This window comes from Balaenoptera borealis (genome assembly GCF_965194805.1).
Source record: "Balaenoptera borealis genome assembly, chromosome: 6".
In the NCBI taxonomy this organism is placed as follows: Eukaryota; Metazoa; Chordata; class Mammalia; order Artiodactyla; family Balaenopteridae; genus Balaenoptera; species Balaenoptera borealis.
Genome location: NC_138863.1, coordinates 2,797,190 through 2,824,163, shown reverse-complemented (window position 1 = coordinate 2,824,163; position 26,974 = coordinate 2,797,190). Strand labels below are relative to the sequence as shown.

At 45.4% G+C, this 26,974-nt stretch overlaps 1 protein-coding gene across 11 annotated transcripts; it reads right to left on the bottom strand.

Moving 5' to 3' along the window:
* Nucleotides 1–86: 86 nt before the first annotated feature.
* On the bottom strand, nt 87–26,894 carry ILKAP (ILK associated serine/threonine phosphatase). Of its 11 annotated transcripts, none has more exons than XM_082395997.1 (13): nt 26,670–26,894; nt 19,347–19,412; nt 18,817–18,873; nt 17,123–17,170; nt 16,003–16,122; nt 14,435–14,561; nt 12,921–13,027; nt 12,361–12,454; nt 11,988–12,075; nt 10,156–10,277; nt 3,599–3,718; nt 618–699; nt 87–359 (listed from the first exon to the last, which is right to left on the bottom strand). In XM_082395997.1, exons 1-13 carry the CDS (start codon nt 26,722–26,724, stop codon nt 219–221), a joined length of 1,227 nt encoding a protein of 408 aa, XP_082252123.1. In that variant the 5' UTR covers nt 26,725–26,894; the 3' UTR covers nt 87–218. The 11 variants fall into 11 exon arrangements, 10 of the variants coding, with proteins under 10 accessions (XP_082252123.1, XP_082252125.1, XP_082252124.1 ...); XR_014245782.1 differs by lacking the exons at nt 87–359; nt 26,670–26,894 and adding exons at nt 1,504–1,634; nt 26,203–26,540; XM_082395999.1 differs by lacking the exon at nt 19,347–19,412 and having other exon boundaries at nt 26,670–26,893.
* Between the last annotated feature and the right edge of the window lie 80 nt (nt 26,895–26,974).

Here is a 26,974-nt window from a genome sequence, read left to right as displayed (position 1 = left end):
AAGGAGAGACCCAAAGCATATTCGAAAGCAAACACAACCTCTGAAAGGTCAAGAGTTGCTCAAAATGTAATAAGATAACTCAAAAGTCTAGAAAAAAAAAAGAAACCTTTATTTACAACCATGGGAATCCCACAGGAGTACACGAAACACATAATGTGCACAACACACAAAATGAACATGGGAAGTCAACACCACGCCGCGCTCCGGCCCGCAGCACCTCAGTGCCCTATCCGCACCACCATCACGGTGACGTTGTCCGCCGAGCCCCGCTGCACCGCCTTGTTGGCCAGCCTGTTGCAGGCGGTTTCGTAGCGGGCATCCACGGCGGGCTTCCCTTCTCGGCTCTGGATCTTCTCATCCTACCGGACAGGAAAGGGGCACTGGTGAGTGGGGATCCTGCACCCCATCACTCTCCTGAGACACCACTGCCACGAGGAAGAAGTGCTCCCCAGTCCCCATCAGGGCGGGCAGGACAAACTGACCGGTGAGTCCCCGGGGTGGAGTTCCCACTCCCAACTACAGGGAACACGGGGGAGGAAGGGGGCTTCGGGACTTCTCCTCTAAAGCCCAAGTGCAGCTGGAACGACTGGCGCCCTCTCCCTTGTGAGACTTCTTACCTCAAGGCAGGACAAGATGAAGTTCACGGCTTCTTCTGGGGTGAAGACCTTGAAGAGGCCATCACAGGCCAGCAAAATAAACCTACACACAGAGAAAAAATATAAATGGGTTTTAGCAGCAAACTTTACTAAATGGCCTGGCAGTGGAGGTAAAAATATTTGTCCAACTACTCAAAGACTAAACATTTTTTAAAACCAATTTAACTTCTACGAGACAAAGGTTAAAACTACTTAAAAATATTTGTAGGTGAAATGTTATACATCAAAATTGGGACTCCTCTCTGTTCACCAAAAATTATGGATTAACCCAAACCCACTTCTTAAGCAAACTCTAGAAAAATCACCAAATAAAATCCACCAGGTGTTATGGTAAATACATGCTAAATTTCTATCACCACATGCCTCGAGCCATTTCCCAAACATACTGCGTAGGCCAAAAGGTTCGTTCGGTTTTTTCTGTAAGATGGCTCTAGTAGCACTCAGTTGTCTTTAACTTAATTCGAAACAATTTTGTTAGATTGTATGTGACAGCTGTCATATCAGCATACATTTAAAAAAAGACTTATCAAAATTGGTGAATTTTTGTGTAGCCGTTTTAATACTGAAGATGGGAGGGGAAAAAAGCAACATTTTCGGCATATTATGATTTATTATTTCAAGAAAGGTAAAAACGCAACTGAAATGCAAAAAAAGATTTGTGCAGTGTATGGAGAAGGTGCTGTGACTGATCGAATGTGTCAGAAGTGGTTTGCGAAGTTTCATGCTGGTGATTTCTCACTGGACGCTGCTCCACGGTCAGGTAGACCAGTTGAAGTAGACAGCGATCAAATCGAGACATTAACTGAGAACAATCAACGTTATACCATGCTGGAGATAGCCGACATACTCGAGATATCCAAATCAAGCGCTGAAAATCATTTGCACCAGGTTGGTTATGTTCATCACTTTGATGTTTCGGTTCCACGTAAGTTAAGCGAAAAAAACCTTCTTGACCACATTTCCGCATGCGATTCTCTACTGAAACGTAATGAAAACGTTCCGTTTTTAAAACAAATCATGATAGGTGATGAAAAGTGACAATAATGTGGAACGGAAGAGATCGTGGGGCAAGTGAAATGAACCACCACCAACCACACCAAGGGCCGGTCTTCATCCAAAGAAGGTGATGTTGTGTATATGGTGGGATTGGAAGGGAGTCCTCTATTATGAGCTCCTTCTGGAAAACCAAACGATTAATTCCAAGTACTGCTCCCAATTAGACCAACTGAAAGCAGCACTCGACGAAAAGTGTCCAGAATTAGTCAACAGAAAACACATAATCTTCCATCAGGATAACGCAAGACTGCATGTTTCTTTGATGACCAGGCAAAAACTGTTACAGCTTGGCTGGGAAGTTCTGATTCATCCACCGTATTCACCAGACATTGCACCTTCGGATTTCCATTTATTTCAGTCTCTACAAAATTCTCTCAATGGAAAAAAATGTCAATTCCCTGGAGGACTGTAAAAGGCCCCTGGAACAGTTCTTTGCTCAAAAAGATAAAAAGTTTTGGGAAGATGGGATTGTGAAGTTGCCTGAAAAATGGCAGAAGGTAGTGGAACAAAAGGGTGAATACGTTTTTCAATAAAGTTCTTGGTGAAAATGAAAAATGTGTCTTTTATCTTAAAAAAGCAAAGGCACTTTTAGGCCCACCCAATAAACTGACAGTTTGTGGACTTAAGGAATGTTCTCAAGCACTCACTCCCCACGTGAAGGGAGAACCACCTTCCACTTTCACCATCTGAGAACAGGACTACCTCCCTTTCAAAGCCCCCTCTACACTTCCCAAGGAAAGTCTTTCTGAACAATGATGGATGAGACGAGACAGTTCTGGTTCTCCTAGGACAGTTTCCCCACAGATCTAACACCCTTCTCTCCTCATTTTAATACCCAGGTGCTGGTTTTCCTCTTTTGACTGGGCATTCATTCAACAAGAATCTATCTACCAGGCACATGGTTCGTGCTTGGGACCTAGCAGGGCACAGGTCCAAGCAGGTGCCGGCCCCTTCCACTGCGGTGACAGACCCTGAGAAACTGGCCAAACACACAACCACGATCCAAAGCAGAGGGAGCGCGAGCAGCACATACAACAGGGGGCCTGGTCTAACGCGGGGACAGACGAGACTCCCCTGAGGCATCAGCTAGAAAACCAGAGGAGCTGGTGGAACCGTGTCCCAAGACGCTCGCTCAGCAGGCGGGGGGCTGGGGTAAGACTCCTCCCTCGCAGCACTGGCCGCCCCAGTCTCCTTCCACTGCTGCCTTAGTTCACCTCCCCCATCCCCACCCGCAGCAAGGGCCAGTGCATCAGTTCCTAACTGGCCTCTGGGCTCCGTCCTACTCCAGCCTCCAACACTGACTTGCTGAGGGCTTCTGGCGCCAGGCATGGTGCCTCACCTTCAAGCAGCTCAGAATTAGGGGCTGGACAATTAAACAAGGGGTCTCTTTCTCAACCTAACTTGACTCTGCTTAAAAACCTCCCACAATTCTCCACCAATTATGAGCTAAAATTCAAGCTCCTCAGCAAAGAATCCAGGGCCTTTACAATCTGTCCCCAGGTACCCTGCCATCACTTTCCTGACTCCCTATTATGGCATCTGCCTGGCCACATTTTCATCCTGTCCCTTGTGTGTGTCCACTCTGCCAGAAAGCCCTTCTCTTTTCTCCAGCAAGGATGTCTCCCTCCCCCCACGGCCAAAGTCTCCCAGAGCACCCCCGACTCTTGAGACACACTAGACTGGAACCGCCCATTCACAGATGCTCCCCCGGCAGACTGTGGACCCCGCGAGAGCAGGAACGGTGTTTTATTTATCCCTGCACCTCTAGGGCCTAGCACAGTGCCCGAGACATGGCTGCCCGCCCCAGGTTCACTACACAAACTGCAAGAAATCAGAAGAGAAACAAAACCATGTGTGTGCACACCTGTGCCTCTGGGAGGTTTTACCTGTCGTTGGGGGTCAGCTGGCAGCGTCTGATATCTGGCACAGAAGTGACCCCACAGCGCTTGTACTGCCCATCCCCAATGGAGCGGGACACCTCCAGCACACCCAGGACACGCCCGTCCCTAAAATGAGGGGAAAAGCAAATTCAGGTTCCATCTGACAGATCACGGGTCACAGTGCTCAGAATCTAATCTTAAAAGCAGAAAAATGGGATAGAGTAAAAGATGTAACCTGTGGAATCCACATCGCTTAGCCTCTAATACATAGCAATGTCTGAGCATTTTTGTGCTGAGTCTTCTTTGTTCTAGGTCTTTAACACTCCTGCTGCCCCTGGCTCCTCAGCCCAACAGCACATTGATGGGGACAGCGCCCCCTCTAGCTGGCATATGGCAGCGCTGGGCCTAATCCATTGATTTGCCCACAGCCCAGGGTCAAACTTGATTGGATGGGGACCTGGCTTTGTTTTTATCTTAAAGCTTCTTACGTGATTCAACCATGTCACCAGAGTTAAGAATAGCTGGAACAGAGGGATATTTTGCATTTCACTCTAATCAGATTTGGAAAATACCTGAAAGTGACTATTCCCAGATTTGGAAGCGAGTTTTCTTTACACTGGGTATGAGTATGATTTACTATGACTTAAATACAAATGGTAGTGTTCTGCACAGCATTATACTTCCACCCATTCTATTTTTAGATGAGGGACAGGGAGATGGGAAGGTGACCTATAAAAAGACTCCATATTGTAAGACAGAGTTCTGTCAGCAGGAGAAAGAGTCCCTAGCCTGACACTCCCAAGGACAATTCTGGCGGTGTACTTGCTGTGTGACCTCGGGCAGCTGCAACCTCCCAAGCATCTAGACCCTCATGTGTAAAACCAGAACCCACGCTCGACAAGCTGTGTCAGAGCACTCAGCAAACAGCAAGGCTGTGCGTGGAGGTGTACTGCCACCACGGGGCCCCCAAACGACGGAACAAGCTCTGGAGATGCTGTGTGATGGACACACGTGGCCAGAAGCTGCTCGCCTGGGTCTGGGCTGCTGTCTCAGAGTCAGAGCTCAGCCTGGCTCCCGGCCCTTCACTGTGCCCACCAAGTCGCCCTCACCCTCCCAGTGGTCACAGCTGAATCACCAGCAACAAAGCCTCCTGCCGGTGTCTGTGAAGAGCTGCGCAGTCTTCTCAAGTACCAGCAGTACCGCGAGCAGCAGGAGGGGCCGAGGTGCGCGGGAGCCGAGCTGAGAGCACAGCGGGGTGGGGTGCGGGACCCCTCAGCCTCAAGCGCGCCTTTGAGGAAGCAGCTCAAAGCACGAGCACCGCGAGAAGCCGGCGAAGCGCTTCTTCAGGACCAAGGGACTGGACGCCTGGTGCGCACCCAACCCCACCCCCAAGTCATAAACCCAGCTTGTTTCAACGAGACTGTGTGCAATGGCAGGTCTCAAAGCCCCAGTTACTACCAGCACAACTCAGTACAGAAGACGTGGAACAATTCCTGAGTCTGATGAAGAAAAATGTGTGCGCCACAACAAGAAGCTGCCATTTCCATTCCTGTTTACTGAGCAAAGTTCTGCACAGAGTGGAAATCTTACACTCACTCAACTACTGGAGTGACAGGAGAAAGCAACAACGGACAGAATCGCAGACCCAGGAAAAGCCACTTACACTTCAGAAACGGACACTGCAAGCTGGCTGTCACTGTGCCTGCACTCAGTGTGACAGGCTACCTAAGGCGTGCATGTGCGAACGCCAGTCAGCGCCAGAGGCCAGTGCCAACTCTAAGGCTGTGCATCACAAGAGCACGAAGCCACACCACCTGCCCTCCGTGGTCAGTGACAAGCGGAACAGGACCACACCCAACGAGGCCTGTCCGGAACCAGCCACGTGGATGTGCGGGCTCGCGCTTCCCGGCCTGCTCCAACCCTCCTCAGCAGAGCTCCTCCCCACGCACCTGATACGTGGCCAGCTTCCTAAACGCACAATAGGAAGCTGCGTGCTCTGCAGCGGGTTCTCCCTCAACAAACGGCTGAAAATCCACTCTCCTCCCGCTACCCTCAAAGTTCTCCCCCAAGACCACCATGCTGAGGAGGGAGTGGGTTTTGAGGTCCACACTCACGACCCATGTGCCTTCCCTCGGTACCAGTCGTCCACAGGTCTGGCCTCCCGCCCTCAAGCAACTTATACTCCATGCTGCTTTGTTCCTCATCTCCTTCCCATCTGTCCAGCAATCAGAGAACTGCTGTCCTATTGGTGGGAAAGTCGTTCAACAGAGTCCCCTGACCGTAGCTCTTTTTGCTGCCATTTTCTGTTCCGGTTCTCCCTTCACAATCGGAGAGGGAGGCATTGAGACAGCTGATCTGGCTGTGAGGACAAGCCAGACCCTGCTCGGACTTCAGCAACTCTGGCAGGGGAGCAAATGCAGGGACTCAGTGGTCCTGACAGGCTCACAAAGCTAAGGCTGGGAGGTGGAAGCTCCATCTTCTTCTGACCTTCCCAAGATTGCAGATGCCAAGATCCGGCGTATTAACACGATGGGTGCTACAGAGAAGACTGCAGGTGTGATACCAGAACTGTTTCTTTTTGCCATCAGAGACCTGTACCAGCACAAGTACTGTGAATCTGACACTAAATGCTACATGTGCAAGCTTCCCTTCAGCTGTTCAGTTGCCTTCCTTGTAAAATAAACACAAAACTGTTTTCACCTTCTCCGAGGAAGTCACCTGAAGGAGTGTAACACGCTGCTGCATACAGTATACTACCTTCAGTGTAAGCAAGTAGGAAAATAAAAATACACACATGGATTTGCTTATTTTTGTAAAAAGAAACACTGGAAAGAATCAGGAAATAAAGGTGAAGGGAACAGAGACAAAAGCATGTCTAACTGTGCCTTTAATTTAGATAATTAACCACGTAAATGTGGGGGGTTTTTCATTTTTAAAATTGTGGTAAAAATACATGTAACATAAAATTTACCATCTTAACTACTTTTAAACGTACAGTTGAGTGGCATTAAGTACATTCACGTTGTTGTGCAACCATCACCACAATCCATCTCCAAAAACCTTCTCATCTTCCCAAACTGAACTCTGCGGCCATTAAACACCGACTCCCCCTCCCCCTCCCCAACAACTCCCACCCTCCTTTCTGTCCCGGTGACGATTCTGACCACTCAGGGACCTCATATAAGTGAAACCATACAGCAGTCGCTCTTCTGTGACTAGCTTATTCCACTTAGCAAAATGTCCTCAAAGTTCATCCATGCGACAGGATGTCCTTCCTTGTTAAGGCTGAATAGTATTTCCATTGTATGGGGAAACCATACTTTGTTCATCACTTCATCCATGCATGGACACTTGGGTTGCTTCCACCTTTTGGTTCTTATGAAAAATGCTGCTATGAACATGGGTGCACGCCTATCTCTTCAAATCCACTGCTCTGAATTTTTGGGGGGTATATACCCAGGAGTGGAATTGCTAGATCATATGGTAGATCTATTTATTTTTTATTTTTAAATTTATTTTTTATTGAAGTACAGTTGATTTACAATGTTGTGATGGTAGATCTATTTTTAATTTGTGAGGAACTGCCAAACTATTTTCCACAGCAGATGCACCATTTTACATTCCCACCAGCAGGAAAAGCCCTGAAGTTGAAAGCAAAATGAAACTAATGATCATAATAACCAGAGTGTAACAATACCGCAGTGAAAATAATTATTCCATGTTTACACACAGTACTCTGTATATCCTCAGTGAAGCATAGACTAAGGATAAGAGAACCACAAAGAACTCAAATTCATTAATAGTGAGTGATACTGTTGATACTATGATTTCCAAGCTATTTTGGCAAATAAATATACTAATGTTAGGAACCAAGATTTTCAGCATAAAAGAAGACACTAAAACTACTGAATCAAAGAAGTTAAGAGAAAGCCCTATAAGTGTCCAATCTGAATGAGAAATAGCAATCTAAGCTCACAGCCTAGAGTGTGTGTGTGTGTGTGTGTGTGTGTGTGTGTGTGTGTGTGTGTGTGTGTGTGTTTCCTGGCTCTGTCCTAGAACAGATGCAGAACTGATGACGCTGCAGTTGAAACAAGCATCCCCAGCACATGGAGCTCAGTTTTAAGACAAAGGCAGAAGTGTCTGCAGCAAGCCAAAGCTCCCTCCCACTGGCCAGAGATGAGGTCACGTGAGCACCAAGAGCACCCTGCCTCTACAGTGAGAATCAGCGCCTCGAATACATAAAGCCACCTGCAGTGACTCATGGAGCAAGGAAAAGGGGACGGAGAGAAGCAGAGAAGGGAAAGAAAACACTAGTTTCCACAACTGTGGGTGGCTCTCACTCTGCAAATGGTGATTAAAGAATTCAACATTTACCCTGCTTTCAGGGAGAAACTATGGTTCATCCCCTACTGATGAAGGAAAGCCTTTCTTTATAGGATGCCTGCCAATACATGTAGAAGGAAGCGCAGAAGTAGATGATCATCTTTGCCATCCCTGTGAAATAACTGATTCACGCAAGGATCACTAAGGGATGCTAAAACCGTCAGCTGAAAGGCTGGTGGGCCACAATGTTCACAAGGTGCTGAAGTGTATCTCCCCGGATCATGGGCTGATTACACGGAAACACGTCCTTTCACTCTGGAGCCGTATGTTGTCACCACAAGGCAGCCATGGTGGCCAGCATGGCATCAGTATCACACCAGTGACCTTACACGGCACCTGAAGTGAGGGACTATCAAAAGTACACAGCATTCCCCATCAAGTATTTTTGCTGAAAATGTCTCATCTGAATTTAAAGAAGCCTTTAGACCTAACTTCTAGTTTACAAGAAATACACGCAAGCAACTTAAACGATACCATGAAAAAACAGCACTGGTGACCCTATACAAGTGCTGACTAGTGATGATCCAAGCCTAGTACAAGTGGAGACGATTCTACACGGAAAGATGTGAGTCCAAGGTAGATGCGAACACTGACCAGACCCTGGTTTCAAACAGAGACACTTTGGGGACAATTGGGGAAATACGAGTACAGACGGGATATTAGATAACCTAATACAACCTAAGGCATTATTATTTTCTTAGGTGTTATGTCTGCAACAAACTTAAATAGTTCAGCCAAACACACACATAAACAGACAAAGCAAAATGGCAAAATGTTAACTACTGAATCTACGTGGTAGATATTGAAATGTTTACTATTTAAAAATTTTTTCTGCATGTTTGAAAATTTTAATAATAAAAGCGGGAGGGGGTGGAGGAAAAGAAAAAGCATGCCAACCCTGGCCTCAGGCAGGAGATGGGCCACAGCCTGGCCCTGCTGTCTCTGAGCCTCCCAGCCCGCTTCTCTAAATTGAGGGGCTCACCCTAAGCCCACGCTGTTCTTAGTAAGTAGGGACTGGGAAACAGGAAGTAAATGCAATGCAGCTAATCTTACTTTCAGCCGTAGGACTGCCAATGTCAAAATCTTTTCAAGGAGTTCAGGCAAGAGCAGAATTTGAAAGTTATAATAAAGGGCAGAAAAGGTGATGCGGACACTAACACTGGGGTCACGTTCTCGGGCGTTAACTTCCACAGCAGTCATGGGGGAAAAGGCAGGCACACAGCACTGGCCAAGGTCTGAACCCAGCCTACAGTTCCGTCGATGCTCACGCAGACAGCCACAACCAAGACCCAAATCACCTTTTTCTAACCCAGGAGTTTTTTTAACCAACCCTAAGAATTCTAACTGCTCTCCAGAGACCTCCCTGCACCCCTGGCTAGAAAGAGCCTGAAGCAATAACAAAAACTGCCCCAAGTAAACAACAGAAGAGAAACTACACATCCAAGGACAAATAAATGCACTATTACACTGATATATTACTTCTCCCTCATCTCCAACAGGAAACAAAATCCTCATGGGGTCAAACTGTAAGATGAACCAGAAAACACCTCTGATCAAATTCATAATGCAATGTCCTTAAAGTATAATTCTCCTAAAGTGAAGAAAAGACTTAAGCCCTCCTTTAACTACCTGAGAGATGGCAGATGGTAAACTAGAGCCGGCACACACTCTTCAAAGGTGTAAAGAGAGATGAAATGGAATTGCCGCGGACGCAGCCAGGTAAGAGTGGCCCTCTGGGCTAGATAACTTGTTCCCCAGGAAGACCAGAGGTGATCAGCACACACTACTGTCTTACATTTACTGTCTTAACCACTTCAGATTTTCTCTCTGGAGAATTTGCTGAAAACTGTAGCTTACCGGGTTGTGACAAATGACAGCTTTTATGAGAGTTACCAGGACCAGAGACAATGCTGCAAATGGTGAACTTGAATTTGAGACAGGTCTCCTCCTTTTGCAAACGTAGGGAAGCATGTTTCTTGCATACATTTTTTGCTCCCACTTGGACACAGGTGAAATCCTACAACACTCGGTCACCTACTTCGACTTCACCAGGTTAGACCTCAGTCAGTCTCATTACGCTGAAGACTGCACGACACAGAACGTTCCACCCTCAGAGGCCTCAAGGCTGCTTTTACATAAGTGAACCCTCCTTCCCAGAGTTCCCGTCACTCCCTGGTTACCTGACATTCCCTCCAGCCTTCTGTATTCTCATTCGTTCTTCATACTGGGTTGGATTATGCTCCTTGCTGAGGCTTAAGGCTGCATGTTTTTGACTCTCCTCATTGTAGCGACACAGGATTGCCTGGGAAGATGGAGAGTACAATGGCTGTGAAATTTAATGAGCCCAGCACCTAAAGTTGACAGCTGAAGAGAAAGGTTAACAACGGAGTTTCAGATTCAGCCTCCTGCTGACAAACTTGAGTTCAGTGGATCAAGCATCAAAAGTACAAGTAGTGGGCTTCCCTGGTGGTGCAGTGGTTGAGAGTCTGCCTGCCAATGCAGGGGACACGGGTTCGAGCCCTGGTCTGGGAGGATCCCACATGCCGCGGAGCAGCTGGGCCCATGAGCCACAACTACTGAGCCTGCGCGTCTGGAGCCTGTGCTCCACAACAAGAGAGGCCACGATAGTGAGAAGCCCGCGCACCGCGATGAAGAGTGGTCCCCGCTTGCCACAACTGGAGAAAGCCCTCGCACAGAAACGAAGACCCAACACAGCCAAAAATAAATAAATAAATAAATAAATAATTAAAAATGATTAAAAAAAAAAAAAAAAAAGTACAAGTAGCAAAGTGGTGTCACAAAAAAAATTCAGGGAGAGAAGCCCCGGGCTTGGGTCTCAACTCTGGTGCAAACCCTGCTGGGTGACCACAGCTCACTGCTCACCCTCACTAGGCCATTATCTTCTCATCTGTGACGTGAAAGGGAGGACCTAACAAGTACCAAGGCCCCTTTAGGCGTTACCATTCCAAGAGTTTACACTGGCAAAGACAAGGGCAGTTTGGTGGGCTGACCAAGTACCTCTCCATGGGTTCCCGCCACCATGTTTACTGTGTGGTAACTTCCAGACAAACCTCTTATTCTACAGAGGAGGAAGCCTGAGGGCCAGGGGATAAGCATCGTGCCTAGAGTCAGAGAGCAAGGCCAGGACTCAAACTTGGGCCTGACTCCAAAGTCTCTCTTTTCTTGGCCAATTTTACTCATGTTGTTTTTTTAAGTCCCTTGATCTAAACACCTATGTACAAGAGACAGTCCCCTAGATAGATGCACTAAAGGATCACCAGAATATAAACTCCACTAGGGCAGGGCCATCATCTGTGATGCTCACGGCTCCTAGTGCTCCATATTTATAAATCACCCTAAAAGCAACAGGGGTGGGGAGCAGCTATTTCCACGTCTGCAGATGCTATTAAGAGTGGGAAGGTCACTTTGCCCAGTGACTGCTGAACAAGCATGGAGAATGGCTGAAAAGCAAGCGGCAACGGAGGTGAACATCCGCTCCTGGCAGGGGAGGTGGGAGGGACTGCAGAGACCCTGCAGAGCACCGCCCTCCAGCTCTGAGTCATTCCCCACAACTGGGACTGGGACACAGGACGTCACCAGTGGGAAATAATCGGGTTTCTCCCTCAGCCATGTGTACTGGGCTCAATGGACATATGTCACATCATCTAGCACTTTTTAGCTACAGCTTCTGAGTTATTCATTCATTACGGTAGGAGGTCAGAGAAATGAAGATGAGTATTTAAGGTACTTGCAGGCCAATTAACTTCCAACTCACAGCTCTGTATCTGACAGACAGGGTATAAGCCTTCCCAGAGAACAAACGGCCTCAAGCTGAGCTGCTGTTCCCTGACCCAGAACTTAAACTCTGCAGCAGAACCCCCTGCAGCAACCCCACAAGAAGAAAGATTCCAACCCAGCCATCATCACTGTAATCTTATTCAGCAAGTGCTTCTACAGCTCTTCCCCCACATGACACGCTGTTATCTAAGTGGGCGGCTCCAGAGCCACATACCCGACTATCTCCGAGGTTGGCAATATAAAGAATGTTGTCTACAGCCAGAACACATGTAGCAGTGGACCCATCTTTCCAGGCAGGCTTCCTGGGGGGAAACACATCAGAAATACAGTCACCACCAACATGCTAGCACTTTGAGACTAATTTCCAGAGTTGAATGGGAAGTGTCTTATACTTTTAAAATGGATGGTTTCTTTGATATGTGCTTTTTTGTGTTCCCAATTTCGTTAAGTTGTAAGAGATTACTTGGTGCTAGGAACTTTTCAGACAGTGAGCATTAGCATTAAACTGTATTAGAAGGCCTGGAATGCGTTTAGGAAAACAACACGCACACTCCACTCACATGTCTTCATGTGGTTATTACACTTACTGGCTTGAAGCTTGCTTCAGGAATTCTTCATCAGTATGCTTGAAAGTGTCCAAAAGGCATCTTTTCACTGTTTTCTCTACACTGATTACATCTCCTACAGAAGGAACAAAAGAAAACAAACTCTTAAGGAGGGAAGATTATCCTCCCGCCACTGTCATTTTGTTTCTGTATTACGACCAAGAACAACCTGTACTTCCTCACCTTTAAGTGCCATCTGCATTTGGTTTTAGTAGTCTCCCAAATACAAAGGCAAGACACTCACTTGTACCCAAAGACATTCCACGAGAGGGGCCAATCACTCAGAGCCACGAGAAGTTCCATGCTAGGCACACCTGCATGGCCACTGCACCTGCTCACCTTGGAGCCGCCTCCTCTCAGCCCTGCTCTTTCAGAGTCACCAAGGACTCTCTCAGCCCTGCTCTTTCAGAGTCACCAAGGACTCTCTCAGCCCTGCTCTTTCAGAGTCACCAAGGACTCTTTGCTAAAGCCAGTGACATGTCACTGATCAGCACAAACAGCCAACACCAAGATGAACATGAACCGATTTAGCTCAGTCTCACCTTTAGGAAATTTCCTGATTAAGTTCTGATGCAAATTCTGTGCAGCAAATTTTGAGGCTCGAATTCCTCCATGTCCATCGAAAACAGCAAAATATGAAACCCGGGTACTGGAACAATGAACTGAGAGTCAGAGAGATTCTCACGGCAAAGACTAGTCTTCTCCATAAAAGCTGTTAACTCTTAGACAGCGAACATTAACATTACCTGAGACAAACATTTAAGTTACTTCCGTGACATTTTTAAATTAAGAATTAAAAACTCACACTTGTTTTTAAAAATCAGATCTATTAACTCTGATTTTTCACTAAATTAAAATTCAGAACTTTTTTCTATTTAGAGCAGATTTAGTTTCAAACACCAACACACAGATAAACAGTTACTAATCCAAGACGGTCAAAAATATCTGTAAGAGCTACAGCTGATTCACTTTATTGTATAGCAGAAACTAACACAATATTGTAAAGCAATTATACTCCAATAAAGATATTAAAACAAATTATAAAAAAAAAATCTATGAGACAGAGAATAGGTAATTTCAGAATTCTTGCTCAAACTTTGACCGATACAGAATTCTTAAAGCCTATCTTACTAGTCTTATTCCTATCCCCCTTTCAAGTTTTGCCAAAAAACATAAATAGAATAAATGTCATTAAAAAACTGTTTCAAGGATAGAACAAAAATGCCTATGAGAAATGACATTTATTCTGCAGAACTGCTCTTTTTTCGAACATTTTTGGAATTCCTTTTCAATTTGGGACATCACAAGCCATGAAAAAATAAACTTCATGTGGCTGATAACTCAGAATCTTACAGCATAGTAATTGCTAGTTATGGCTTAGTGTTCCTCAATTAAATCTAACCCGAAAATATGTGCCCCCGTGGGGCTCTCCAGAAGCCCCTTTCCTGGGGTTAAAAGCAACTCCAAAGCATATTCCTGCTCTTGGTGAGCAATGGCTTTTCCTCCATGCCTTTTCCTTCATTTTAGTTTGTACAACTGCAGGAAATCTTTCACTGTCTTCTTCTTGATGCCATTTCTGCTTTTTTGTTCTCTTTCTGGGCCCTCACTATATGCACTAGCTCTCCCTGATCGCCATTCCCCTCTGTAATTAGCAGCTTCTACCTCTATCTCCTGGGTCAAAGAATACGAATACTATCTGCCAGAAGCTCTTCAGATACTGGTGGAAAGCAGCACACCCCAAGACCCAAAATAGGGAGAGTCATTTCCCAATCAGCAGGGTTTCTCAAGTTCAGCAGGACAATTGTTGTAGGGCTAACCCGTGCACTACAGGATAACATCCTGGCCTCCACTCACCAGATGCCAGTAGTACATCCCCCATTGTGACAACCAAAAATGTCCCTGGGGGGCAAAACCAACCCCAGCTGAGAACTACTGATGTTGAACCAAGCAGCTCAAGAAATACGTCTTTCTAATAAATACAAACTGGATACAGTCCAAAGTTCCCATCAGAACAGAGACTTTTATGCCACCAGGCTGCTGGAGCAGAGACACTCACATGAGGGAGGAGGGGGGCCTACACTCCTCGGTGATGTCATTCAGGATGACATGGGCGTCCTGCATCTCCTCCCGCTCGCCCTTCCGCTCGGCCACATAGCCTTTCAAACCAAAGATCACCGAAGAGCCTAAGAAAAAGAGAACAAAAAACCAATACAAAACTGTGCCCTTCTCTCCAGAAGCCCTAGTCCCAGAGCAAATGAGAGGGAACTATGGCTGTTCTACTCAGCAATGCCCTAATGCTGCAAACAAATAAGCTATACCCCTCAAGGTATCTCCCCGGCTGCAAGTCTGTTACAAGATTCAGACCACTGTTGGACAGGGCCGGTCTCTGCAAGGCTGAGCAGTGGAGAGGAGACAGCAGATGACAGCAAGTTAGTACGGAATGGCTCCTCTTGAGAAGGCATTAAGTCAAAGCACCAGAACAAGGAATGTGCTGTCATCCCACAGAAGTGGGATTTGAACTGGGGCAAGGAATTCTGTGCATATCTAGTCTGTCAATAATTTAATAAGGACAGAAAAATTCCTGGTTTAGAGGAATGCAAGCAAGTAGAGTTTATCCCTAATGCCCTGTTGGATACACTGGAAATATATATTTCCATGCTTGAGGCTGGAAGAATTTGAACAAATGGTAAGATCAGCTGCTTTTACTTTAACTGAGGAAGGAAAGGAAAAAGGAGTTCACTGGAGGCGCAGAAATCTCTTTAATGGCTGGTTTAAGCTTTTTCTGACACCTAGAGCCATAAAAGTGATAGAATGAGCGCTTTCTGAAGAGCGGCTGGTGGCAGGCACAGTGCTCTCCAGGCTCAAGGCAGTGACAAGCCAAGCTGAGCGCACGTCTTCACAGCAGAGGCAGAGCAGGTCCTCTCATACCTCCACGTGCAGCCTACAGCCTCTGCCTTGAGATCACTTATGGCATAAGACAAAGTGGCTGGTGCAATAAGTGAAAATCCACAGTTCTTCTCTTTAGCTGATACTTTTCGTTTCTTCCCCACTCACTGAGACATGTTACAAAGCTGACTACAAATTTCAATTACTTTTTCCAGCCTCAGGCTATCTCTTGGGACCTGCCTACTGAGCCATTCACAGAATTCCAAGTGCTAACCAACAGGTTGGGGACAAGGACAGGTGGCCAGAGAGAAACTGGGGGGCCAATAAGCTAAACACTCACTGCCGAAGGCTAAGTAAGAACTACCCGTGGTTTTTAACCCTTGAAGGACAAATGCAGGTTTCCTATCTGACCAAAGGTAACAGATGTACATGGAGAGCCAAGAGAGAGGGGAAGTAAAAGTAAACTTGGAAATCCGTTTGCAAATAAGAAACCCTATCCACCTCTTAAATACGGACATAAAAAGGAAGTATGGGTTGGCCAAAAAGGTCATTCAGTTAATGAATACATTGTTCAATGAAGTTCTTGGTGAAAATGAAAAACGTCTTTTATTGTTACTTAAAACTGAAAGAACTTTTTGGCCAATCCAATATTATCGTCGGAAAGCTGAGCTTGCTTTTTGCTCTGGGTTGTTTTACAATATGAAGTCTAATACATTTGTTTTCAAACTGTCTGAAAACCTTTACAAACTTTCTTTTCCACAAGCTCTTCACTGCCATTCTTCTCTTCTTCAGAGGTTTTTCTCTTTGCTCCTTTCCCTTCATTCTTTACCACCTGGGATATCGAAGTGTCAAGAGAACCTGGAAATATAAAGTCAAAGCAGACAGAAACACAGCTGTAGATGGTAAGAGTCCCTAGCAGACCAGGCTCCCTCCCAACCCTCAGAGACAAAAGACATTTGAGAGAGGCCTGGCAGAGAGAGAGGCACAGCAGTCACGGCTATGATTTTGAGGCGTGGGGCAGTGCCTGGGCACCCACAGTGGGAGACCACAAATTAAGATCCAGGCCCTGCTCAGACTGGCATAAGAGGACATGCAAGAGAGGCTTCTCAATGGTAAAAATACACATTCATATCTTGGGGCTACGGCACATACATGATGTTTTACATCCACAAGCCCTTACTTATAAATAAGTTTCCAAAATCTGCAAAGTGAAATGTCCTGAACCAGTTCAAAAAAGTAACAAGTGCCAAAAAAGGCTTAAAATAAACATCAGGCTTTAAGAACTGTAGGTATCCTGAAAGGCAAAATAGGACTGCTGAAGCCATTCCCACTTGCAAAGGGACGAACTTGTATTCAAAGCCAGAGCTAAGAGCACCTGCAGTGTGTATGCACTTTGGAACAACAGAAGTCTAGTTTCAAATCTCAGTTCTGCCACTTCCAAGGGGTGTGCCCTTAAGGCAAGTTACTTAACCTTCCAGCCTCAGTTTCTTCACCCGTAACAGGGTGAATACTGTCCTCTCAGGGGGTTGTCTGAAAACTGCTGGGGAGAAGGTATGTAAAGCATTCATCACAGTGCCTGGTCCATCAAATATCCAATAAATGGCCCTAAGTATTCTCTGCATTTAGGTACAAAAGCATGCAACCATTTATTATTCATTCAACTATTCTTTGCCAGACATTTCTGAGTACTGAGGAAAAAAAGGAAAGAAATGTCCCTGCCCTCAAGAAGGGTCAATTACTTGCAAAGGACAGATTTCTGCAACAGTATAACACACACATCCCACCCCACACAGTAAGGCAAATCAACTGGGACAATGTCACGATTTCCCAATGGTCTCATTAGCCTCCTGTCACTTACTGTTTGTGTTCCAGTTTTCCCAATGTGTATGTAAAAGAATCTTCCTTTCTTTTAAATTGAAAAACAGAGAAATTTTTTAAACTGTTATTGACTTGTAAGTGAATCACATTGTCATCAGAGAATGTGGTCTACATATGAAGCTGACTCTTTATTGGGACTTACTTTATGGCCTAGAATGCAGTCAATTTTTGTAAATGGCTCTTGCCTGCTTGAGAAGAAAAATATGTCTTCTCAAGAAAGCCTAAATACTGGATACAAGATTGGATTCTACATCCAAAAAAAAAAAAAAAAATCAAGCTTCTTAACAATGGTGTTGACGTCTTTCTTCTAAGTTGCTACTAGTTTATTGCCTCTTGCCCTGTGGATAACTAAGACATAACTATGCTGAATCTTCCTTTTTTAAATTAAATCTGTTAAGAGCCCTAGTTGCACATGTTAACTTTCATTTCAACTAAGTGCACTGTCTTTATTGGGAAGGTTTTAGGGTAAATTGTATGAGAATGCTGTAATTTTTTGGTATGGATACATAGCCTGAAAACCTGAGACTTCTTATGTAAGATGAATGTGATACTTTTTCTAAATATAGGAATGGTACCTAATTTAATCCATACTTTCTAGACTAATTCCAATGAATTTATGGTAAAGAATTAATAATTCAAAAAATACACTTGAAAAGCAGCAACTGTTCTATTTGACAACATAAGGAAGGTTTTTTACACTAGAGGATAATTGCACATGAAAAAGGACAGCCTGCATCCCCACTGTCCCCCACCATTGCCCTACCTTCCCCCTCCCTTTGGGGGAATTCCATGTGAGAAGTTCTCAGTTAGTGGAATAATACATTCGTCACATATGACAACCTAGAAGAATCGGCTCTATTTTCCCCTTCTGTGTAATTGGGACATAAAAGGAAAAGTTAAACATTTACAGGAACAGGGAGAGCCAATGTTAACAGGCTTGGCAAAAATGAAATCAAATCAATAAAAAGAATCTTGAGAACATAAAAGGACTGACTGGAAAATAATTAACTAAGGTCTTGAATTTCAAGAATTCAAATTCCTGCACATGATCTGTACCAGTCAGTAAAGCAGTGTCATTCTGACTTCATTTTCTTAAAATCAGAATTCTTTTTAATGTAAGTGGCATAAAACAGATGACTTATTTATCAAGAATACTGAAAATATTTTAACTGTACTTCATATATTCAGACACTTCTGCTGGATACATTTGGGTCTGTCAGGAATATAACAAGGCAAAACCAGAATGACAGACTGAGATTTTCTTTTAAACGTTAATAACAAAGATCAAAGTAAATTACTGGACTCTCACTTCTTAAAAGTCAGTTGCAAGAGGTTAAACCCCAAGAAGTAAAAAATAATCACCAAAAAGTGATGTAGCATTTAAGTGTCTTTTTGCTCCCACTTAATGGTATCTATTTAGGGTTTTTTTTGTGGGAACTTAGTTCCCCAACCAGGGATCAAACCTTGGCCCCAGCAGTGAAAGCACTGAGTCCTAACCACTGGACTGCCAAGAAATTCCCAGTATCTATTTAGTTTTAATAAACCTTATGTTGTATTATGATTTAATGTCATCCTAAGGTTTGTTACAAGCTATAAATAAATAAATTTTACGTAAGAGTAAAATACTACATATTATTTCCATCAGCACGTTGGACATTTTTCCCTACCACTTACCTGAATCACCACTGCTGGCTGGTGGGAGATCATCAAAAAGCAAAGGTCCCCCTGATCCTGAAACACAGCAGAACACTGAGTGAGCCCACAAAACCAGGAGGAGGCTTAAGTTTCAGAATCCATCCCACTAGGACACCTACACAGGTCATTGAAATAAACTCAAAACTCTTGTGTCAATCCAGTGGCAACTCATACTGTGCTAAATAATGTCTTGAACCTATTTTATTTTAAAGTCCTATCATTTCAAAGGAAACAAAAAAATCTGCCTTAAAGAGTTAAATCTTATTCCAGCTAGTATATTAAACACTCAAATGAACCAGAGAAAACTGCTCAACACTTTTATGCAGTTTCTCAGGGCTAGCAACTAGCGGATTTTTCTGCCTTACCTGATGCCATGGATTCAAAACTTAAGACAGTCCAACACCTAAAACATCTGTGTGTTGAAAATGGGGGAAAGGGAAAAAGATTGAGACAACTACAATCCCAGGATGACATGTTGACACACACCTGGGAGAGCCTGAAGACTGTACCTGAGTCAGTACTGCTGGCCGGAGGGAGATCATCAAAGAGCAGAGATCCTTTCTGAGCTTCTTTCCCTAGAACACGGAACACCTGCTTAGAGAGCATTTGGTCATTGGCCAGATGGGATTCAAAGGGGGAGATCTTTAAGTTTGCCATTAAATTCAAATCTTCTCCCCCCTGCTGGACAAAGCTTATTTTTAAAAAATATTTTCTTGATAGCCATTTAATACGGATATTTGTTTCCAAAAGTTACAGTCAACATATAATACAAGCAATGAAAGATGACCCAACAGGTGTTTTAAGGGCTATTGGGTGTTTTGAGGGAAACAAGTATTTTTTTTGATAATTTCACTATTGAATGAACAAATATTTTAAAATCTTTCTTTAAAAGTGAATCCTGGGAAGAAAAAACTGACTCTAGGGCAAAACAATAATTCTATCTTGGTACCTCAATACAGAACTTCAGAGATAAAGGGACTCTTCAAAGATCTACAGGTCTTAAAAAATCCTATTTCAGTACCATTCTGAATTAACCACCAGGAAGAATCTTAAACACACGGAGCACAGAGATGGTGAGAGGCCTGAGGGAAGCCAATCTGCCTTAACCTGGCACCCCCAGCACAGTGCCCAATTCAATAAATACCTATGAGGAAAATGAGGAATTTCAGATACTCCAAGATAAACTCAGGAGAAAGCCAGGAAACTTTCTATCTAAAAACCTAAAGATTTACCTACCAACAGTACTTATCTGAAGTGTTCTATACTCAATTATCCCTTTCCACATAAAATTTAACCATTATTCCTTCTCCAGCTTTCCCCAAAATTTCTATTGAAGCTATGAAATACATGAACTGGCCCACAGGAACGTGGGGGAAACAGAGGGCTAAAGATGAAGGTGTGGACATCCACGTCCTATGAAGTTCAACACACTGATCTTTTTCCTCTGAGTTCAAGTACAGAAATGTACTCATTTAAAAACCAATTCAACGTGTGTGCTCCAAAAGTTTCATCCATATTGTCTTTTTGCCTAGAAATGAGCTGGGTATCAATTTTACTTTTTTAAAAAAGTAAAAATTTTAATTAAAATTTATAAACTCCAAGAAAGGAAATTTCTTCAGGAGTCTTTAGGTCAGAAGTACATTAAATACCTGGTAATTCCTAATTTAACAAAAAGTAACTCTTCTGCTTTATACCCCTAATGCAAATGGGAAATGTCTACTCCATAAATTACATTTTTATCCCTTAGGATTACCCTAAAGACATTAAGTAATTACAAATACTTTCATTTTCCTCACAAGCGACATAAAGACTCTGGGGGAAGTATCCAAAAACAGCATTAGGAGGACACTAAAGGCATTTAGGATAACCATTTACTCACTGTATTAATCCTCCTACAAGAATTGCTAATATTCTAGCAAGCCGCTTCCAAGGGAAACTCAAACTGTATTGGTCTAAGCATCAACATGCCCATTCTAACAGACTCAGAACTGAAGAGGATGACCCAGAACAATCACACTGGATTCAGCGGGGCCAGAGCACCAGGCATCTTGGGAGAGGGGGACATTATAGGGAGGAGGCCAACCTGAAGACAACCAACCCTTCCACTTACGCAGGGTCTGATTTTAATTTTTGAATTAAACTACCCATCTAAACCAGGTCTTTCCAAATCCAATGTCCAGTGGGGCAAAGTCCTTTTTTTACCCAGGTATTAATACATTTTCGGTCCTGGCAAGCATTCCTCATAATAGAGTTTCCAGCTTAGCACTAGCCTGGCCTCTCTCCTTTGGCGACAACTCAGTCTAAGTCAGTTCCCCAAACCTACCACCAGCCCCAGAGACGGGCTTATGTTCCCATGCTGAACAGAATGAGCCTCTCTTCTCTTTGTCACTCTGCAATACTGTGAGTGGTATTTCAATTAAACACAATGAGATCATCTCATATTTTTGTTGGCCACAACTGAAAATGGCTTATATAAATGATAATTAACATTCGCTGCCTGCCAGGAACTATTCTAGTGCTCTACATATTTTAATGGATTTAATCCTTACAATAACCTTATGAGGTGGGTACTGTTATTACTGTTACTTACTGATAAGGAAACTGAGGCACTTAGGTTAAATAACTGTCCAAGAGAGAGCCCGTGAGGAGTGGAGATCCAAACCCAGGCAGCCTGCTTTCCCAGCCCATGCTCTTGGCGAGGTGCTACACTGCCCCCACCCCACACTGTTCTAGGAACTTCACAAGGATCATCTCATTTAACCCTTACACAACCCCACAAAGAGAATCCCGAGGCTCTGTAAGATCTCTGGAACACCTTTTTGCATCATCAAAAGGATCAGAGTTAGAATAGCTTGTATCTGGATTCTTTAACAACTATCTGTAGGTCACAGATGCTATAAAGGGAACTTCTGGTTAGCCAGAACCTTACATTCTGTTTTGGATAAACAGTAATTCAAAGTATTTGGAGCTGCAATCATTGGACCAAGCGTGACCTTGACCCTAAACTTTGGAAGAGGCCCCTGAGTTCTAAATATAAGAACTCTCATAAAGAAAGAAACAAGACAGAAAACAAGTTTTTCACTACAGTTAATCTTATCTGGGCTTCCCTAGTGGCGCAGTGGTTGAGAATCTGCCTGCCAATGCAGGAGACACGGGTTCGAGCCCTGGTCTGGGAAGATCCCACATGCCGCCGAGCAACTGGGCCCGTGAGCCACAACTACTGAGCCTGCGCGTCTGGAGCCTGTGCTCCGCAACAAGAGAGGCCGCGATAGTGAGAGGCCTGCGCACCGCGATGAAGAGTGGCCCCCGCTCGCCGCAACTAGAGAAAGCCCTCGCACAGAAGCGAAGACCCAACACAGCCAAAAATAAAATAAATAAATAAATTATTTATTTATTTTAAAAAATCTTATCTAGGTTGTTGTGGTTTATTTTTTTTTAAATTTATTTATTTTTGGCTGCGCCAAAAACCACTGCGCCACCCGGGAAGCCATGGTATATATATATATTTTTTAAGTTACCTACATTCTGAAGCTAAGTCTACTGAAAGTTACAAACTATGCTGAGAAAAATACTCTTGGGCTGATTATATTCAGATTAGCTATAAGTTACTATGTACAGTAAAGCAACAACAAGCTTTTAAATATTTTGCCTAAATTGCTTCTTACACCTGGATTTTCTTTTCAACTACAAATGTGACACAGTTGACCTCCTCATCCGAGAATGTGGAACCTGTGGATACGGAGAGCCACTGTACTAGGCCATTTTATTGATATATAAGGGACTTGAGCATCCTTGGATTTTGGTATCCGAAGGGGATCCTGGAACCAATCCCCCACAGATACTGAGGGACTACTGTACATGTTTTCCAAATACCACGGACGTATTAGAAAAAGGCCCCGCCTCCCCACCACTGTAACAGTTTATTGTATACTTTCCACTTTCCTTTATGCTCTTGAACTTGTGTATGTGCATTTTAATTTTTAAAAGGTAGAAGTATACTATACACAATATATATATCATTATTCACGTAAGCCATCACACTGGGTCTAATGATTCGTTTCAACAGCCGCACCCTATTCTCTACGGGAAGCACTGCCACTCACTTGGTCTGGTTCCCTTACTGATGGGCATGCAGGATGATTCTGGTTTTTTACATGACAAATAATGCCACAATAAACAACCCTAGGCTTATATCCTTATTTTATCTGCTAACTGCTGGTCAAAGGGTAAATAAATAAATCTGACAAATGCCAAAATTTGTTCCAAAAAAAGTTGTGGTAACTTTCACCCCCAACACACTTTATGAGAATGTCCATTTCTCTACATCCTCATTACCATCTTGCCAATTTTTAAATCTGATGGGTTAAAAATACGGCACATCGGTGATTTGCTATTCCTTTCCAGTGACGGAGGAAGCTGAGCATCTGGTTGATGGGTCATTTGCATTTCTCCCTCCATAAACTGTCAGGATACATCTTTTGACCATTTTTCTAACGGGTCATTTCTTTTTCTTATTAATTTATCTGCGCCTTTCCCTTACTAGGGATAGTAACCTTTAGTAATGTGTACCACAACTACTTTCTCTCAGTCTGTCTTTTGCTTTTGTGCTATCTTGCCTGCAGAAACTTTTTATTTTTACATAGCTAAGTCCATTCTAATTTTTATGACTTGAGTTTTTTCTTATTAACCCTGAAGTTTTACAATTAGTCCAAGTTTTTTCTAATATCTTAGCCTTTATTTTATATTTAGATCTCCAATTTTCTAAAAGGAAATATTTTGAAGATAGTCTGCCAAGCAAATATTTGTTTAGTCCTTGACAGCTGACCATCAGCTTTAAAGTGCACCGGTGCAGTGAGAGAGCCCCCCTATACAACTGCGACCAGGTTACTGTCCAACTTTAAACCAGGACACCTTTAACTTGTTTGGACTGCCAAATGTAAGCTATCAGTCTTTAAAGACATCAAGTCAGCACTTTTATGAGCATGATGTACCAGAGAAATTCCATTTCTACCTGATAATAACAAACATACTTCCTTTTTTAGGTAAGCTATGTATACTGTATATAAAAAACTTGATTTCACTCAGCAGTCAAAACATGTTAGGGGCTGGGATGAAAACTCCTAATTTAGCACAAAATCTGAAAACATTTAATGTGTTCTTTCCACATTTTTCTTCAGACCATAAAAATTAAGAGGCTTGGGGTAGGAACATTAGATGTGACGTTTACAACAAAAATCAAAGAACTAAATAAAATACACTTGATGTGATCTGAGGAGTGTGATACTTCCTCCCTTTGGACACTTAGTGTTTTCACAAAATCCATTTAAGAGTGCATTTTTTTCCCCTTTTGAATGGCTGTGAAAACTAGCTCATAGAGTAGTGTCTACTAGGCACTAGCATCTACTAAGCGCAGACCTCGTGCTCTACCTGTGCTGAATACTGTACACACAGCGCCCTCTCTAACCTATGGGCAACAGGAGGAGGCAACACTCATGTTTCCCAGATGCAGGAACAGCCACAGAAGACAGCAAGAGCAGAGTTGGGATCAGAAACCACACAGTCTGATAACATGTCTGGAACAACTCCTTCTGGGGACTGCGAAAGTGTCTAGGTCTTTTATTGTTCCCTGCATTAGCTCAGAAATTGGTGGCACCTGCACATCCTTTGTGACGGTCATGATGGTGCGATTTAGCCTCATCTCTCCATCCGCTTCATGAAACCAACTTTATTTTCCTTCCATTCACTCTACGTTCAATTTTGTCAATCAATATGATCAATTTTTCAGAAACAAAAAGTATAACGTTTTGAATTAAGTTTTCAAAAATCAAAGCATTTCCACAAAATTGTGAAGTCAGATTCTGTTCTCCTTCAAATGATTTTTTTAACCTGTTAAGACTCATCTCGTTGGTCTGAACTAAATGCCTGTCAAGATAACTTTGGGTCACGATTCTGTCACTCACTTTAGTACTTATCCCTCTCAGCTTTCTGTCATCTACAAATCCAGAAAGCGTGCCTTCTTTGTTTTTAAGGCTATTTAAAAACATACACTCAGCCAAGCAGGACCTGTGACAGCGTCAGTGCCCTCCCCACAGGCAGGGAGCAGTTCACGAATCCACGCTTCAGGGAACGGGGCGTTTAAACTTCACGCAGCACCCCTGCCACCCTGTCATCTCAGCCAGGGCTGGATACGCCCTCCCAAGCACCAACCTGTAAGAGTTGTCAAGTTCTGTATCACTTCAAGGGTCCCTTTGCGATTCAAGAAAATGACAGGCCCACAGGCACATCTGCGAATCCAAACGCTGCCCCAAACATATTCAGATAGAGGTTACACTCTATCAACAGAGTAAGGAAGAGTGCATACACAAGCCAGAGTTTTCACCCATACCTAGAACAATCTAGAAAACAAATCTAAGAAACAATCCACAAAGTGGATGTTTGGTAGGGAGAAGTCACGGCACCGTTACTGGGAATAATGGCCCGACAAAGACTGGCCGGCCTGGTGGTCCACGTGTGACAAGCCAGAATCCAGGCCCCATGGAGGGCAGAACAACGCCTTCTCTGGGGGCCTTTTTTTTAGGGCCCCACGTCACAGCAGCCCTCCACGCTGGCACGCCCAGGCCAACTAGAGAACGAAACGTTCCCCAAAGAGCACATCGTTCCCTTGCTAGAGTCCCTGCAAATCCCAAGTCTACTCATCTTCCGAGACCAGATTCCAGCACCACCTCCTTCCCCACTCTCCGTCCACGGACTCCAAACGTCGCTCCTCTGGACACTCGGCGTTTCCCGCAGGCACTAACCTTAGCCGTGTTCAATTTTAATCACTTGCCTGCAGAATCAGGCTCCTGGAAAGCAAAGGCTGGGCGTCGGTCACCTTCCCCTTCCCCTACTACAACGGCAGTTCCCGCACCAGGCTCTCCAGGAGACCCGCGCCGGGCCGTCCCCAATCGCCCGCGGATCCCCTACCGCAGACGCGGGCCCGCCGCCCCCCGCAGGCTTTCACACCGAGAGCCGGCGCTGAGGTGAGCCTGGAGTCTGAATGCGTTTTTAGAGTTTTCCATGTTTTCTGCCACCAAGCTGCGCTCGTAAAGAAAGCCCTAAACCACAGCAGCCAGCTGCGCACCTCGCCCGTGAAAACACTCACAGGTCTTGCCAACCTCAACCTGGCGTGGCCGTCACCCGCTGGACACACACGACCAACCGTGCGGTCCCCGCGCTGCTGCCGTGTGCAGCTCCAACCCCAGCCTCCAGGAAGAACCTGGCACGGCGGCCGAGGTCGGGGGCCGGCAGGGGAGCGGGCCTGGGCTAATGCCCTCCGCTCTGGGGAGAGCGGGCACTTCCCGGGGCCCCGAAAGGAACAAAAACTACCATGAATCGTGAGATCCGACGAGAGGGGCAGAGAGCATGAACCCTCTCTTCTGGGCCTCACAACCACAAGGACTGAGTCGGCGATCACTTCCATCTCCGGGGCAGAGACGAAAAACAAAGCCGAAGAAAACGCAGAACTGGGAGCGCGCCCGGAACGACGCGGCCCACACGGCGAGCGGTTCGGACGCAGGCCGGTGGACCCGGGGCGCGGCTCCCGTGAGGGGACGGCGGTGGCGGCGCGCGGGCCGCGGCAGCCACATTTGTGGGCCGCACACAAAGGTCCCCGAGCCGCGGTCCCCTCCTCCTGCGCAGAGAACATGGCGGAGACCGCGAGCTCCCCGCGCCGGTGCAGGCCGCGCTCGCCCTCCCGCGTCCCCGCCGCCGCCTCAGGCGCCGCGGCCTCCAGGCCGCCGCCAGCCGCCCGCCCGCCCTCCTTCTCCTCACCGGCCGGGCGGCCACCCGCTTACCCGCAGCCGGGCGCGGCGAGCGCTCGGGCTCCGGCAGGTCCCCGAACAGGTCCATGGCGGAGGCTGGGAGGCGGCGGCGGCGGCGGCGGCGGCGGCAGACGCGCAGCCCGCGAGCGGCGGCGGGCCCCACACCCTGCGGCTGAAGCGGAGGCGGAGGCGGCGGCGGCGGCGACGGCGGCGGGGCGGTGGCGGACCGGGAGCCGTCAATCACCCACAGGCGGGTCCGGAACGCCACCAATCGGCGCGCGGCGTGGCCCGGCCGCCCCAGCGGCCTGCGCGCGGGCGGGGCGGGGCGGGGCGGTAAG